Below are 14,255 nucleotides of genomic sequence, written 5' to 3'. Positions count from 1 at the left end.
AGTGCCGACTACTTTGATTATATCAGTAGCTCTTTCAATTGATAAAACATGGTTGTTGTTAAAACTTTTCTTCAAAAATAGGCAAAAAGAATTTATAAGTCTTAAAGTACAAATGTTTCCTGACTTGACACGAGAAACGCAGAAGTGTCACTGTGAATTTTTGTTAATGAAACCTGGGGTTACATCTTTGGGTGCCACTTTTTATTTACGGCACCCTTGTAAATGTATTGTTTTATATTGTGCTGTTAAATGTCTTTTTTGAACCAAGCCAGTTGACAACCTTTTTGTCGTTCTCCCGCCTGGAAAAGGAAAAAAACTTGAGCCCTGTTTAGATGGAATATACACCTTTACTCAACGCTTTAACCAGCCTTAAATCTTATTGAATTTTCTTTTGTTCTCGCTGGACCACAACATTTTGGATCCAATTCGAGAACCTGAGCATAATTAGCCAATTTATTTTTATTCTTGATATTGTTTACTATGATGGAATATGTTTATGACTACTATTGCTTTCTGTACAAGTTATGCTTAGTGATTAAGTTTGAAAAAACGAATAAATATATATTAAAAAAAAAAAAAAATTGGTGAAATTTTGAGTTTTCTAAATTTAAGAGAACTACTCCTATGATAATTTGTAGCATGGTCAGTTCTGCAGATCTACAAACCTAAAGCAGTCGCCTTAACCATCCTTTGCACAAAATATTAAAGCTCTTCAGATAGACAACTGTTCCCTAACAGTTATAACGAATGCTTCAGTGGAAGATTTGGAGGGCAGTCGTCTTCAGAACTAACTTCTCAGACAAATTTAGAAGTGTACCAGATTTCTTGGATTCTAAAAATCTTCTACAAAGAGGAACTAGAATATGCCAATCCTGAAGTATTAGAGTTCTAATGACTTATCATATATTCTTGACTATAAGTCAAGAAATTTGTGCTGAAAGATGTGAAAAAAAGAGGGTTGTCTTATTTACAATTAACACCTTTAATGCAAAGAAAATTAATCCCCACCCACATCCTAGCCACAGTTCAGAATCTTAGACCCTACCCACCCCCTCACTATACCTTCAAATCTCTTTTCCATACAACACCTGCCCTACAGCAGTACACCAAAACTGTTTGAGGTCTGCTCCGAAGTGCTCCATCTGACCTGTCCCACCTGTGCAGAAACAGGAAGTTCGGTCAGAGGGGAAGGATGACTTAGACAGAGAATTCCTGAGCAGACCCCCAAGCAGCCTAGGTGTACTGCTGCAGTGCAGGAGCTGAATGGAAGAGAAATTTAAAGGTACATTGGGTGGGGAGAAGGAACATATGTAATTGAGTATATATGGCAAGTCTGCCATTTAGAGTTAATATGGAATTACTCGGAAGACTACTACACACTTTTGGCTGTGCTTCTCTGAACTTTCAGCAATCTTAAAAAACTAGGGCCTCAGGCCCATGTTCCTTCCTACAATGCAAGGTCCACATTTATGCTACACAAAGTGAAGGTCTATTATTTTCATTAGTAATGGCATTTATTTACCTTTTATTCAAAATTCACACTTTAAAAAAATTGGCTACTGCATTGGTAGTGGTGTAAATGTGACTTATTAAAAAGTTTTGGCAGTAAACTAAAGAGAAATTTAAATACATCTGTTAATACAGATTTACTAAAACTGCTTCTATAAATGATTCTTAATATAAATAAAATTATGCTAATTAAAAGGATCACACTGATTTCAAACACACATAAATTAATGCTTCTAATGCTTAAAACATTATCTTTTCATGCATGTGAAACTGTATATATCTAAAACCAGGGATTTTTCAGAAGGAAATTTGCATATGATTTTTCAAAAATTGCTCTAGTTTACATAGGAATACTTACACATATTTTGGACAGATGCAAAACAAAATCTTGCAAAATCTGGCCCTATCAGCATCAGTAATAAATTTATAGCATTTCTGAAGAGGACAAAACATTCCCCTTCCTTACCTGAACAGAGGTTTCATCTAGCTTTTCTGTCCCAACTTCGGTCACACTTAAATGCAACCGATAAAGTTTTGGCTTATCTCTGGAATCTGAACCATCTGTGGAAAACAGCAAAGGCAACATTTCATTGTCATTCATTCAAGCACGTGTTCTCTGAGGAGAGCAAGCACATTATCACATGTGGGTGACAATGACATCAACAGAGCCAAGTACAGTGCACTGTCACTTTAAATCTTTAGGCAGTACCCATACCGCGCTTGTTCCAATGCCTTCCTGCCCGACGCTGGCTCACGGGACCATCAGTTCAGTAACAAAGCTATGAAGTCAAATAGGGGAAGTGGGCAGGTTGTGAGAATATAAGCCTGTTGTCTTTGGAGAACACCTGATACAGATATGTATCCTTGCTTTTTTCAAGGACAAGCAGGCATAATCTCACATGTGTTACTCCCAATCTGCCAGTGGAGGGAAAGCTGGCTTTTAAATAGAGAATAGATTGTACAGAACTACTTGCCCAAATTGATTGTCTCTTCTGGACTTGTCTTAAACAGTAGTGAGGTAAATGTGTGGATTGAAGACCAAGTAGCTGCTTTGCATTTCTTCAATAGATGCAGAGCGAAAATGAAGTACCAAGGCAGCCATATAGTCCATACATTGTGGGCTGTCACACAGCTTTGTAGCGTCAACCCAACCCAAGTATACCCAAAGGGGATATAGTCAGCTAGCCAAGTGGAGAAGGTTCTTTTGGAAAAAGCAACTCAGCCTATTAGGATCAAAGGTGACAGAGTGGGAATGACCCGCTGTCGCTTAGTCCAGTTCAGGAAGAATACCAGAGCACACTTGCAGTCGCAAGATTTGAAGGGTTGCTTCTCCAGGATGGGAATGTAGCTTTGGAAAGAAAACAGATAAAACAATAGATTGACTGAGGTGGAATTCTGAGAGATGTGTTTGAAGGACTACTCTGTTGTGATAGAATTTTGCATACAGAGGTTCAGACTTCAATACTACTTGAAAGTTTACTCATACGGCGTGCACACGTAAGGGCTATAAGGAAAACAACTTCCCAAGTGAGTAGTTTAGGAGAGCAAGATGTTAAGTGAATTAAACGGAGATTGCATAAGAACAAAGAGAACCATGTTAAGATCCCAAGCTATAGGAGGTGGCTTGATAGGTGTTTTGTGTGGAATAGGCCTTTCATGAAACAGGTTACTAGGGGAAGTACAGAAGAGAGCTTTGTTGTCCAGGTGGGAATGAAATGTACTGATTGCACTGAGAGGAACTCAAACCCAATTTTTTTTAGATCAGAATTAGAGAGGTAGAGAAAGTAGTCAAGGATGGACAGAAGTGGACATGAGATGGGCTCCAGAGAATGCAATGCACACCAGAAGAGAACTGTGTCCACCTGAAGTGCTGATTAAAAGGTTTTCCCAGATACTTCAATGATGGCAAATGCTAAAGCTGAGAGGCAGAAAGCATTTGCCTGTTTAGTGAAAGAAACCACACTATTACTACTAATGAGTAGGGGCTGGGATGAGTTGGCACTGTTTTGAGTTAGTAATTTTGGAAACCATTGCAATTTCCACAGTTTCTTGATCAAGAGCTCTAGGAGTGAAGGAAACCAAGCCTCGCATGGCCAAAGGGGTGCTATGATGATCATGGTGCCCCAATCTTGGCAAAGTTCGAGTTGAGTTTTTCCTACAAAAGGGATTGGAGAAAATGCATAGAGAAACTTGTCCACTCAGTGAAGGCAAAAGGTATCTAATGCAATGCAACTGGGGGCAAAGAGTTTGGGATAAAACTGTAGACATTTGCTGTTCAGAGGGAAAGAAGCAATCTTTGTCTGGTGTTCCCCAACAAGAGAAAATCAGAAACCAGGCGGTCATGCTGAGACCCCATTCATGAGGCTGAAGAAGTCTGCTCAACTTGTCTGACAACAGTAAACTGCCCTAAGAAATCCCACAAGCAGAGGCCCAGTTCCAAATCTCAATTGCCTCCAGATAAAGGGGATAAGATCCTGTGCCTCCTTATTTCTTCAAATAGAACATGGCATCCTGGTTGGCTGTACAGACTAGTACTACGTGTTTGAAGAGGTCCTGGAATGTGTTGAAAGGGTCCCCTATCGCTTGGAGCTCTAGAAGATTGATATGGTCTGTTCATGATGAGACCACAATCCCAAGTGTGGAGTCCATCTAGATGAGCTCCCAAGCCTAGTACTGAAGTATTAGTGGTTAGAGATTTTTGGTGGGGAGGGGGCTGGAAAGGAACACTGCAAGATTGTACAGTACCAGCCACCATTAGAGTGCATGCCATATATCTGGGGTCACTTGAATTGGAGTATATAGGGATTCCGTGGATGAGATAACTGATGTAAAAATGTGCAAATGGGGTCACAAATCGTCAAAGCCATGTGACTGAGAAGGTACAATGTCTGCCGTGCAGAAGTGTGCTTGAGGTTGGAGATTTGTCAACTATCTGCTCAGATAGAAAAGCCTGATCCTGAATGGTGTTTTGGAGTGCTCCTATGAACTTCAAGGTATGAGATTGGCTGTAGATATAACTTTTGGTAGTTGAATGCAAACCCTAGAAGCTTGAGATGTTGAGGTTATGGCACGTTGAGCTGCTTGTGATGAAGTCTTGATCAACCAATCATCTACGTAGAGAAGTACATGAAATCCCCATGAGCAAAGGGTGCCATCAACTACCACTAGGCATTTCATGAAGGCACAAGGAATAGAGACTGGTCCAAAGGGCAAGACCTTGTACTGGAAGTGTCAGACAAGTATGTGGAAGCAGAGATATTTCCTGTGAGTGGGTAGGATGGATATGTGAGTGTAAGCTTCTTTGAAATTCAGAGAGCTAAACCAATCTCCTTTTTTTAGCAGGGGTAGAAAGGTTCCTATAGCGACCATATGAAACTTCTCATTCAGCAAAAATTTGTTTAGAGCTCGGAAGTATAGAATAGGTTAAAGGAGTCCACTGGTCTTTTTTTGTTATCAAGAAATACTTGAAGAACCCCCGACCCCTCAACTACAGAGGAACAGGTTCTATCACGTTTAACTGGAGAAGGGTCAAAAATCATGGTGAAAGAGGGTCTTTCTGGAGGGAGATGGAGACTCTTAGTTAGTGGTTTGGAAGCTTTATGATAAGACGTAGGGCAAAGCCCTGAGTAACAACTCAAAGCATCCACTGTGCAGACTGCATCTGCAATAGCCCCAAAAGCTCTTGAGAATAGCCCAGATATCCTCCTGGAGAATCAGGGTCTGCAATGGAAGAGGAATCAGCATGGAACCAGTCTGCAGTGCATGTTGTTTGGGCATGGGAGACCTCTATGTCCAGACACACCTGGGAGGAAACATGATCTGCAGAGATGGAAGGTGAAGTACAATGCATTGACACTTACCATGCGTTAAGCAGACAAGACGCCTAGGATGGCACAGTGTCATGCCTAGAAGTGGAAGAATTTTTAAGCTTCTTAGCTTTATGTGCTACCTCCCCCAATAGTGAGTCATAAAGGGAGATGACAGTCTTGCTTTTGGAGAGAGCCCATTATTCAATGCTCTCTATGCAGCATTAGTGCACACAGTGCTAATACAGATGCTAGTGTCGATGCAGGTTGTGCAGTGGGTCCCAAATGTCCCACCATGCTTAATGTCAATCTAAAAGGGTTTTCACACTGAAGTTGTCAGGCTTTAAGTGTTCTCTTCTGCATATGCAGAGGTCATAAGAACATAAGAATAGACTTACCGTCAGACTAATGGTCCATCCAGCCTAGTAGCCCATTCTCACAGTGGCAAATCCAGGTCACTAGTACCTGTCCAAAACCCAAAGAGTAGCAACATTCCATGCTACCGATCCAGGGCAAGCAGCGGCTTTCCCCATGTCTTCCTCAATAAAAGACTATGGACTTTTCCTCTAGGAAATTGGCCAAACCCTTCTTAAAGCCAGCTACGCACTCTTACCACAACCTCTGGCAATGCATTCCAGAGCTTAACTATTCTCTTGAGTGAAAAAGTATTTCCATGTAACTTCATTGAGAGTTCCCTAGTCTTTGTAATTTTTGATGGAGTGAAAAAAATCAATCCACTCGTACCTATTCTACTAAACTCAGGATTTTGTAGACTTCAATCATATCGCCCCTCAGCTATCTCTTTTCCAAGATGAAGAGCCCTAACCTTTTTAGTCTTTCCTCATACGAGAGGCATTCCATCCCCATTATCATCTTGGTCGCTCTTCTTTGAACCTTTTCCAGAGCCGTCGTTATCTGTCTTGAGATAAGGAGACCAGAATTGAACACAACACTCCAAGTGAGGTTGCACCATGGACTGATACAGAAGTCACAATGAATGTTCCGATGGTTAGTACATAAATACTGAACTGGTCTGATTACATAGAGTACATTTCTTGAAGCCACTCGGCACCCTTTTTGACATGAAGGGAAAATGGCTGATGCAAAGTCAGAAAGGCTCAAAGGCCAAGGGAGCTTGAGTGAAAAGTATGCCAAAAACTGGAATGACTAAAAATGAAAAAATGAATTAAGAGACCTACAATAAAATAAAAATGGGAAGGTTAAAAAAAAGATTTTTAAGTTTGATGTGCTGAGGAGAAGCTGAACATACAGCTTCACAGTTCCATGGAAAACCAAGAAATGATGGTCCCATGAGCCGACGTCGTCAGTACACTTGACAGCATCCGTACTGAGTTCTGTGAAAAATGTCACCCACATTTATTTATTCATTCAATTTTCTACATATTTCTCTCAGGAAAGCTCAGAAAGGTTTACATGAATTCCCCTGTCTGTTCTGGTGGACTCACAATCTATCTAGTGCAGGGGTAGGGAACTCCGGTCCTCGAGAGCCGTATTCCAGTCGGGTTTTCAGGATTTCTCCAATGAATATGCATCGAAAGCAGTGCATGCAAATAGATCTCATGCATATTCATTGGGGAAATCCTGAAAACCCGACTGGAATACGGCTCTCAAGGACCGGAGTTCCCTACCACTGATCTAGTGTAACTGGGGCAATGGGGGAGGGGGGGATTAGGTGACTTGCCCAGGGTCACAAGGAGTAGGGTCGGTTTCATCCCACCACCTTAGGGTGCCGAGACTTTAGCTTTACCACTACACCACACTCTGCCCCATGAGAATATTATGCCTGTTTATCCTCAGAGAAAATCTACAACCCTGAATCTTCACAAAACAAAATTTTAAAGTAGGTGATACTCATTTAAGAAATTATACTTTTCCAATTCTGCTTTGGTAGGGTGAAAGGAATTACTGTCAACATTTACTAATGGAAAAGTAAACTGTCTGGAAAGCTGAATTTACAATTATTTAGCTTACTATCAGGCCTATATTTTCAAGGGGGTGGTTTACTCTGTGGTATTGAGTACCTGCACCTTTTCCATTGCCTGCTAAAAATCGACCCTAGGGTCCCCAAATACTAACTAAAGTTCCCAGGCTTCCACACCAATTCTGTCTTTTCATAAATTCTATGGCTGGTTGTAATAGGTCTGGATATTATAGGGTTGTTCCCTCAAAGACCACCCTACCCCATTGGGGGGGGGGAGACACACACCAAAATTTACTGTTCAACATTCGGTTGCTTTTTCAGGATGCATTTACATCCACTCATTTTCCAAACAATACTTTTGATTATCAACAGTGATGTGAAAAGTGCCCCCTCCTGATTTCCCCTATCATTGTACAGTGGTACCTTGGATTACGAGCATAATCCGTTCCAGGAGCATGCTCGTAATCCAAAATGCTCGTTTATCAAAGTGAGTTTCCCCATAGGAAATAATGGAAACTCGAACGTGAACTCTCAAGGCCCAGCACAGGAGGCAGATCTTCGGGCACCGGCACCAATGCACAGGACATGCTGGTGCCGCTGCGGAGGCTACACCAAAGTAAGAAGAGAGTTCAGGTGGGTTGGGGGGGACCTCAGGTCGCGGCGGGGGGGGGTGCCCGATGGTGGCGGGGGGGGTGCTCGCAAATCAAGGCACGCTCGGTTTCTGAGACGCCGATTTTGCGAATGTTTTGCTCGTCTTGCAAAACACTCGCAAACCGGTGCACTCGTAAACCGGAGGTACCACTGTATGTTTCACACTGGTTTCTGATTTTTTTTTTAAAAAATATATGTTTACTGTCTCTGTTTATCTAATATTATAAGTTTAACTAATTTAAGAAACAACCTCCCCCCCCCCCTTTTACAAAGCCGCTCTAGCAGCTGCAGTAATCACTCTGATGTCCATAGGGAATTAATGGACATCAAAGTGTTAACACAGCAGCCACTAGCGCAGCTTTGTAAGAGAGGCCTAAAGTTATCTAACACTCATATCACCATGTGAAAAAGTAAAAATACCTCCTAACCAACTGACCAAGTTGAATTGATAATTAAATTTAACTGATTGAGCACAACCCGGCTCAACTGCAACCAGCCCTGCTGAATCTAATTACCACCAAGAGAAAGTTTCTACAACAGCATTATGTACCATAAAAGGAATTTCCAGAAGAGATAAGAAAACTAGTGTTGAAATATATCAGTCTGGAAAGGATTACAAAGTAATTTCTAAAGCTTCTCACTAGTGGCCAGCCAGCAGTTACTCGTCTGGGAAGGCATAAAACTTCCCAGATCATCCAAATAACTGGAGGCCTCTATAGTCTCAGCTAAGGTCCATGTCCTCATAATACAGAAATCAACAAGCAAAAATGAGATTGTGGTAGAGAAGCAAGGCATAAACCACTGCTATCCACAAATAGTATTAATGCTCATCTCATTATTTGCAAACACATAGATCCCCAAAATCTTTGGGATAATGTTCTTTGGACATGTGAGTCAAAGGTGGAACTTTTTGGACAACACAGATACAATTATATTTGGCATAAAACAAATACAACATTCTAACAGCCAAACAGATTGATAGTGGGGATATTTTACTGCCACTAATATAAATACACTCAGGAAAGGGTCAGTTAAACTCCAGTAATTACTCTAAATCAGAACCCCATAAGGACACAAACACCCCCTCTGTAACACTACCAGGCTTTAATCACACACCCCCAAGCCAATCACACAGCATGTAGTAGCAGGAAAAAAAAGAAAGGTGGAGAAAAAGCCTCAGTTCTGCTTCATCTGGCAAAAAACTCCACCTTTCAGATAGGCCCTGCACTCCAAAATATAGAAAAAATGGAAAAAAGCACTATGTTAGCCTGCAGAGTGATGTTACATAGCACACCGGGACACACAGCCCACAGTCGTGATAGTGTAGGTAAATAAACACTATAGCAATGCAGTTCAGGATATTAGCGTGGAACACAGCAAGAAAAAACAACTTAGCTGCTTCGGCATCCAGGATACTCTCAGTCCTTCATCTCCTGGGCCCGGCAGCCACTGAACCCGACGGGGAACCCTCCGTTTCGCTCTGGTCGCTGCGTCAGGGGTTTCAATTTCACTGCTTCTCATACGCACTATCCAGACCTACCATGCTCTTCAGGCTCTCATACCATTTCACGAATTGAATTGGGCCTCTTTCCTAGCCCTTGCACCACATGGGCACCAATAACCCCCCCCTCCCCCAAGGGACTAGATGTGGTAAAGCCAGCAGCTCCCCCCTCCCCCACACGCTGCACAGACACGGATGATCCTCAGCCAGCCAGCCATCACAAATTTGGCATGAATTCAAGGTATTCTGGCCTGAGGAGTCCATCATATCTCTATTTAAGCAAAATGGAGGCGATTTGAGGCAAATAGAGGCTTTTATTTTCAAACTGAGAAATCCAAGATTGATGCCACAGCAGCGATCTTAGTGCCAAAAACAGCCCAAGGGAGCTACACAGAGGTCTAAAAACTAGCGATTTGGGGATTTGGTGGGGAAAGCAGAGGGGGCAATACACCGCCATTAGAGCAGGCTATATATAAGGCTACCTTACAAATTACAAAGTTAGAATTAGCCGATATACTGAACATGAAAAACCATAAAGACTCCGAATTTAGTAATCATTCAAGCTGACTTTTAGCACATCAACTTCAAAAAAGACAATTAGAAAATCAAATATTCCAGGTGAAAAATGGAACAGGTGAGCTATGCAATGATACAAAGGGCCCAGCCGATTGATTCCTGACCTACTCCATTCAGTGAACGATCACGCAACGCAGACCAAATCTCACCAACCTGTCGGATAACCAGCAAGGCAAACAAGAGTCCAACTCCATATAAGTATAATTAACTATGAACCACAATCAACTTGCATGACCTTGCATGACATTGCATGACTAAGTGAACCTTATATCATTGTCTCAACCTGTTAAGTCTGTAAAACCAGGAAAAAAACTGCACATCTCAACCTGTTAAGTCTGTAAAACCAGGAAAAAAACTGCACATCTCAACCTGTTTAGACCGCATATCGTAACCTGTTTACACTAACCTGATAGGACTGTACATTGTAATCTGTTTACTTCAACCTGATAAGACTGTACATCTCAATTTGATAAGCCTGTACAATCCAGGTAAAAGACTGTTATATCTAAGAGGAATACTGTTCCCTCGCCACCCCGCAACCTACCACACTCCTTATACCAGCTCCCCCAAAACAACCACCTTGCAAACCTCCAAACACCATCATGACCCGGCCCAACTTTCACCAATGCACATCAATGCTCCTAATCTATCTAATCATCACCAAGATCTGCACAGCCGACCCAACATACTCTGCTCCTATCCCAGTCCACTACTCCCTACACCGCAAAGTAAAATCCAAATTCCATACCCTCACACACCATACTCCATATGACGGCCCAGCTACAGGTCCCCCCACAGATACATCCCCGACACCCATCCCAAATCCTCCTCCCCCCCATAGATCAACCAAGCATGGCACGAAAAAACAAAGAACACTAAAAAAGCTAGCCTACTCCCATTACCGTATTTTCATGCATATAACGCGCGTGTTATACGTGTTTTTACAAACCGTGCATAACCTTGCGCGGTATACAAAATTTTTTTTACATAGTTCCCACCCCGCCCGACGCCTGATTCATCATCCGGAAGGACCGCTCGCACCCCCACCGCTCGCACTCCCACCCCGATGGACCGCTCGCACTCCCACCCGAAGAACCACTCGCACCCCCACAGTCTCCCCCCCTCCCCCATGGAGAAGCTGTCTACCTTGTTTCCGGATGCCAGTGAGCCCAGCTGTTTCCTCTGCCGGCGGTCCTGCCCCTTCTCTGAGCCCTGCTGCACTGCTTCCTCTTCCAGCGGTCCCGCCCTTTCTCTGACGTCAGAGAAAGGGTGGGACCGCCGGAAGAGGAAGCAGCGTAGCGCAGGGCTCAGAGAAGGGGCAGGACCGCCGGCAGAGGAAACAGCTGGGCTCACTGGCATTGTTAATAAACAAAGTTTACAGGTTTATTCAGTCATCATCATCACAGTCATCTGAATCCTTGAATCTATCAAAATCCGAATTGTCATCATCGTCATTAAATAAAGTGAGCACGGCCTGCAGACGATCCTCGTTTATTTCCGAAGTAATATCGTCATCATCGTCAACATCATCGCTGATATCCATGTTGTTGCCTCCTTCCGCTGCACTGGTAGTACCCGTAGTGTCATTGGTTTCATAAACAATGCCCGCTTTTCTAAATCCGTTTCGAATGGTATCTGGTGTTATTTTGTCCCATGCTGAAGCCACCCACTTGCAGACTTCTGTGAAAGTTGCCCGCTTCAGCCGCCCCGCGGGTGTGTACTCGTGCATGCCGCTCTGCATCCACTCCTCCCACTCCTTTCTAATAAAAGTCTTGAATGGATGATTCACTGCGATGTCAAGTGGTTGCAGCTTACACGTCAGGCCTCCAGGTATCACAGCGATGTGGGCACGAGTAGAATTAATGTAGGCCTGAACATTTTTTTCTTTGTGGGCAGCCATGGCATCAAAAATTAACAAGGATTTTTTTGCAAAGAATCCACCCTGTCTTGCCCTAAAGCATTTATCTACCCACAATCTCATTACGTCGCAGTCCATCCATCCCTTCTTGTTGCAGTGCACAACCACACTGGTGGGCAGCTTTTCACGGGGCATAGTGACCCTTTTGAAAATGAGCATGGGCTTTAACTTAACCCCGCTAGCTGAGCAACCAAGAACGACTGTAAAACACGTTCTTTCATGCCCAGTTGTGGTGATGGCAACAGATTTAGTACCTGTGGGGGCTATGGTTCTTGTCGCTGGAATGTCGAATGCCATTGGAATTTCATCCATGTTAATGACGTCCTTTGCAGTGATGCCAAGTTCAGATATTTCTTTGGCGACAAAGTCACGGAAAACAATCAATTTTTGCTGCCAGTCATCTGGAAGTCGCTGGCCAACAATTGTTCTCATTCTAACTGATAGTCCGTTCCTTTTCATAAATTTTGAGATCCATGTGAAGCCAGCTTTGAAGTCGGGTATTCCTCTTCCATTGGCAAGTAGTTTTGCCTTCATCTGAATCGCAACAGTAGAGACTGATTGATTTTGCTCCCTTCTCGCCAGAATCCACTGCTTCAAGTCATCCTCCAGCTGAGGCCATTTTGGTTTGGCCCCACGATGTGCCCGTTTTCGCGGATTGCATTTCTCCAGTTCCTTCTTATCTTTTCTCCATTCACGCACCGATGTTTCTCCAACATCGAACTCTCTCGCTGTGGCCCGGTTGCCTATTTCCTCAGCTTTCGCAACGACTTGAAGCTTAAAGTCCGCTGTATATGACTTTCGTCTCATTCCTGCCATTATGGCGGTAAATTTAAATTTAATTGATAAACTCTACTACCGGGTAGATAAATGCAGAATACCAATCTGAAGAGATCAAATTAAAATGTGGGCTCTACATGCAGCATTAATCTTTTATAGGCTTACCCAAAGGCTGAGATGCTGTTGTATAGTCAAAATAATATTCACTGGGCAAATTACAAGGCCAGATAGAGGGGGGCCACAGCCACGTGGTGAAAAGCACACCGCCAGAAAAACCGCCTTGGTGACAGGTCAAAAGCGCGCCTCCACAACCCGGCGCAGAAAACTAAGCGGCAAGCATGCTCAGACCATTGCGCATGCTTACAGAGCTGGGAGCAGGGCAGGGCGGCGAAAGGAGAGTCGGGGCAGCGCACGGAGAGTCGGGGCAGCGCACGGAGAGTCGGGGCAATGAACGGAAAGTCAGGGCGGGTGAACGGAGAGTCGGGGCAGCCAGAGGAGAGTCGGGGCAGTGAACGGAAAGTCGGGGCAGCCAGAGGAGAGTCGGGGCAGCCAGAGGAGAGTCGGGGCAGCCAGAGGAGAGTCGGGGCAGCCAGAGGAGAGTCGGGGCAGCCAGAGGAGAGTCGGGGCAGCCAGAGGAGAGTCGGGGCAGCGAACGGAGAGTCGGGGCAGCCAGAGGAGAGTCGGGGCAGCCAGAGGAGAGTCGGGGCAGCCAGAGGAGAGTCGGGGCAGCCAGAGGAGAGTCGGGGCAGCCAGAGGAGAGTCGGGGCAGCAGCGAACAAAGAGTCGGGGCAGCAGCGAACAAAGAGTCGGGGCAGCAGCGAACAAAGAGTCGGGGCAGCAGCGAACAAAGAGTCGGGGCAGCAGCGAACAAAGAGTCGGGGCGGCAGCGAACAAAGAGTCGGGGCGGCAGCGAACAAAGAGTCGGGGCGGCAGCGAACAAAGAGTCGGGGCGGCAGCGAACAAAGAGTCGGGGCGGCAGCGAACAAAGAGTCGGGGCGGCAGCGAACAAAGAGTCGGGGCGGCAGCGAACAAAGAGTCGGGGCGGCAGCGAACAAAGAGTCGGGGCGGCAGCGAACAAAGAGTCGGGGCGGCAGCGAACAAAGAGTCGGGGCAGCCAGAGGAGAGTCGGGGCAGCCAGAGGAGAGTCGGGGCAGCCAGAGGAGAGTCGGGGCAGCCAGAGGAGAGTCGGGGCAGCCAGAGGAGAGTCGGGGCAGCCAGAGGAGAGTCGGGGCAGCCAGAGGAGAGTCGGGGCGGCATGCGCGGTATACCCGTGAGCGCGGTATATAAAAATTTCTTTACATAAATTTGTGTTTTCCGCGCGCTATACCCGTGTGCGCGTTTTACACGGGTGCGCGTTATCTATGTGAAAATATGGTACTCTCCAACAGACCACACTAACTAAACTAAACTAAACTAAACCTTGGATTTATATACCGCACCATCTCCACGAATGCGGAGCTCGGCACGGTTTACAGGAAGAAGGATGAGAGAGGAACTACAGTGGAGAGATTAAAGAGTTAGGTGTAAAGGGGGAAGGTGAGAGGCCTAAGAGGGGGGAAGTGTTACAGTTTTGAG

The 14,255-nt window shown here is 44.6% G+C and overlaps 1 protein-coding gene across 9 annotated transcripts in view; it reads right to left on the bottom strand.

Moving 5' to 3' along the window:
- Window positions 1-14,255, bottom strand: part of AFDN (afadin, adherens junction formation factor) — a 350,456-nt gene that overhangs the window by 204,163 nt on the left and 132,038 nt on the right. For all 9 annotated transcript variants that reach the window (XM_033938337.1, XM_033938335.1, XM_033938342.1 and 6 more), the window contains exon 9: window positions 1,976-2,070. In XM_033938337.1, the coding sequence (XP_033794228.1) occupies window positions 1,976-2,070 (95 nt within the window). The remainder of the gene's footprint in view (window positions 1-1,975; window positions 2,071-14,255) is intronic.

Source organism: Geotrypetes seraphini, chromosome 3, assembly GCF_902459505.1.
Source record: "Geotrypetes seraphini chromosome 3, aGeoSer1.1, whole genome shotgun sequence".
NCBI classification, from domain to species: Eukaryota; Metazoa; Chordata; class Amphibia; order Gymnophiona; family Dermophiidae; genus Geotrypetes; species Geotrypetes seraphini.
Note: the sequence above shows the minus strand (reverse complement) of the source record. Positions and strands in the feature narration are given on the sequence as shown.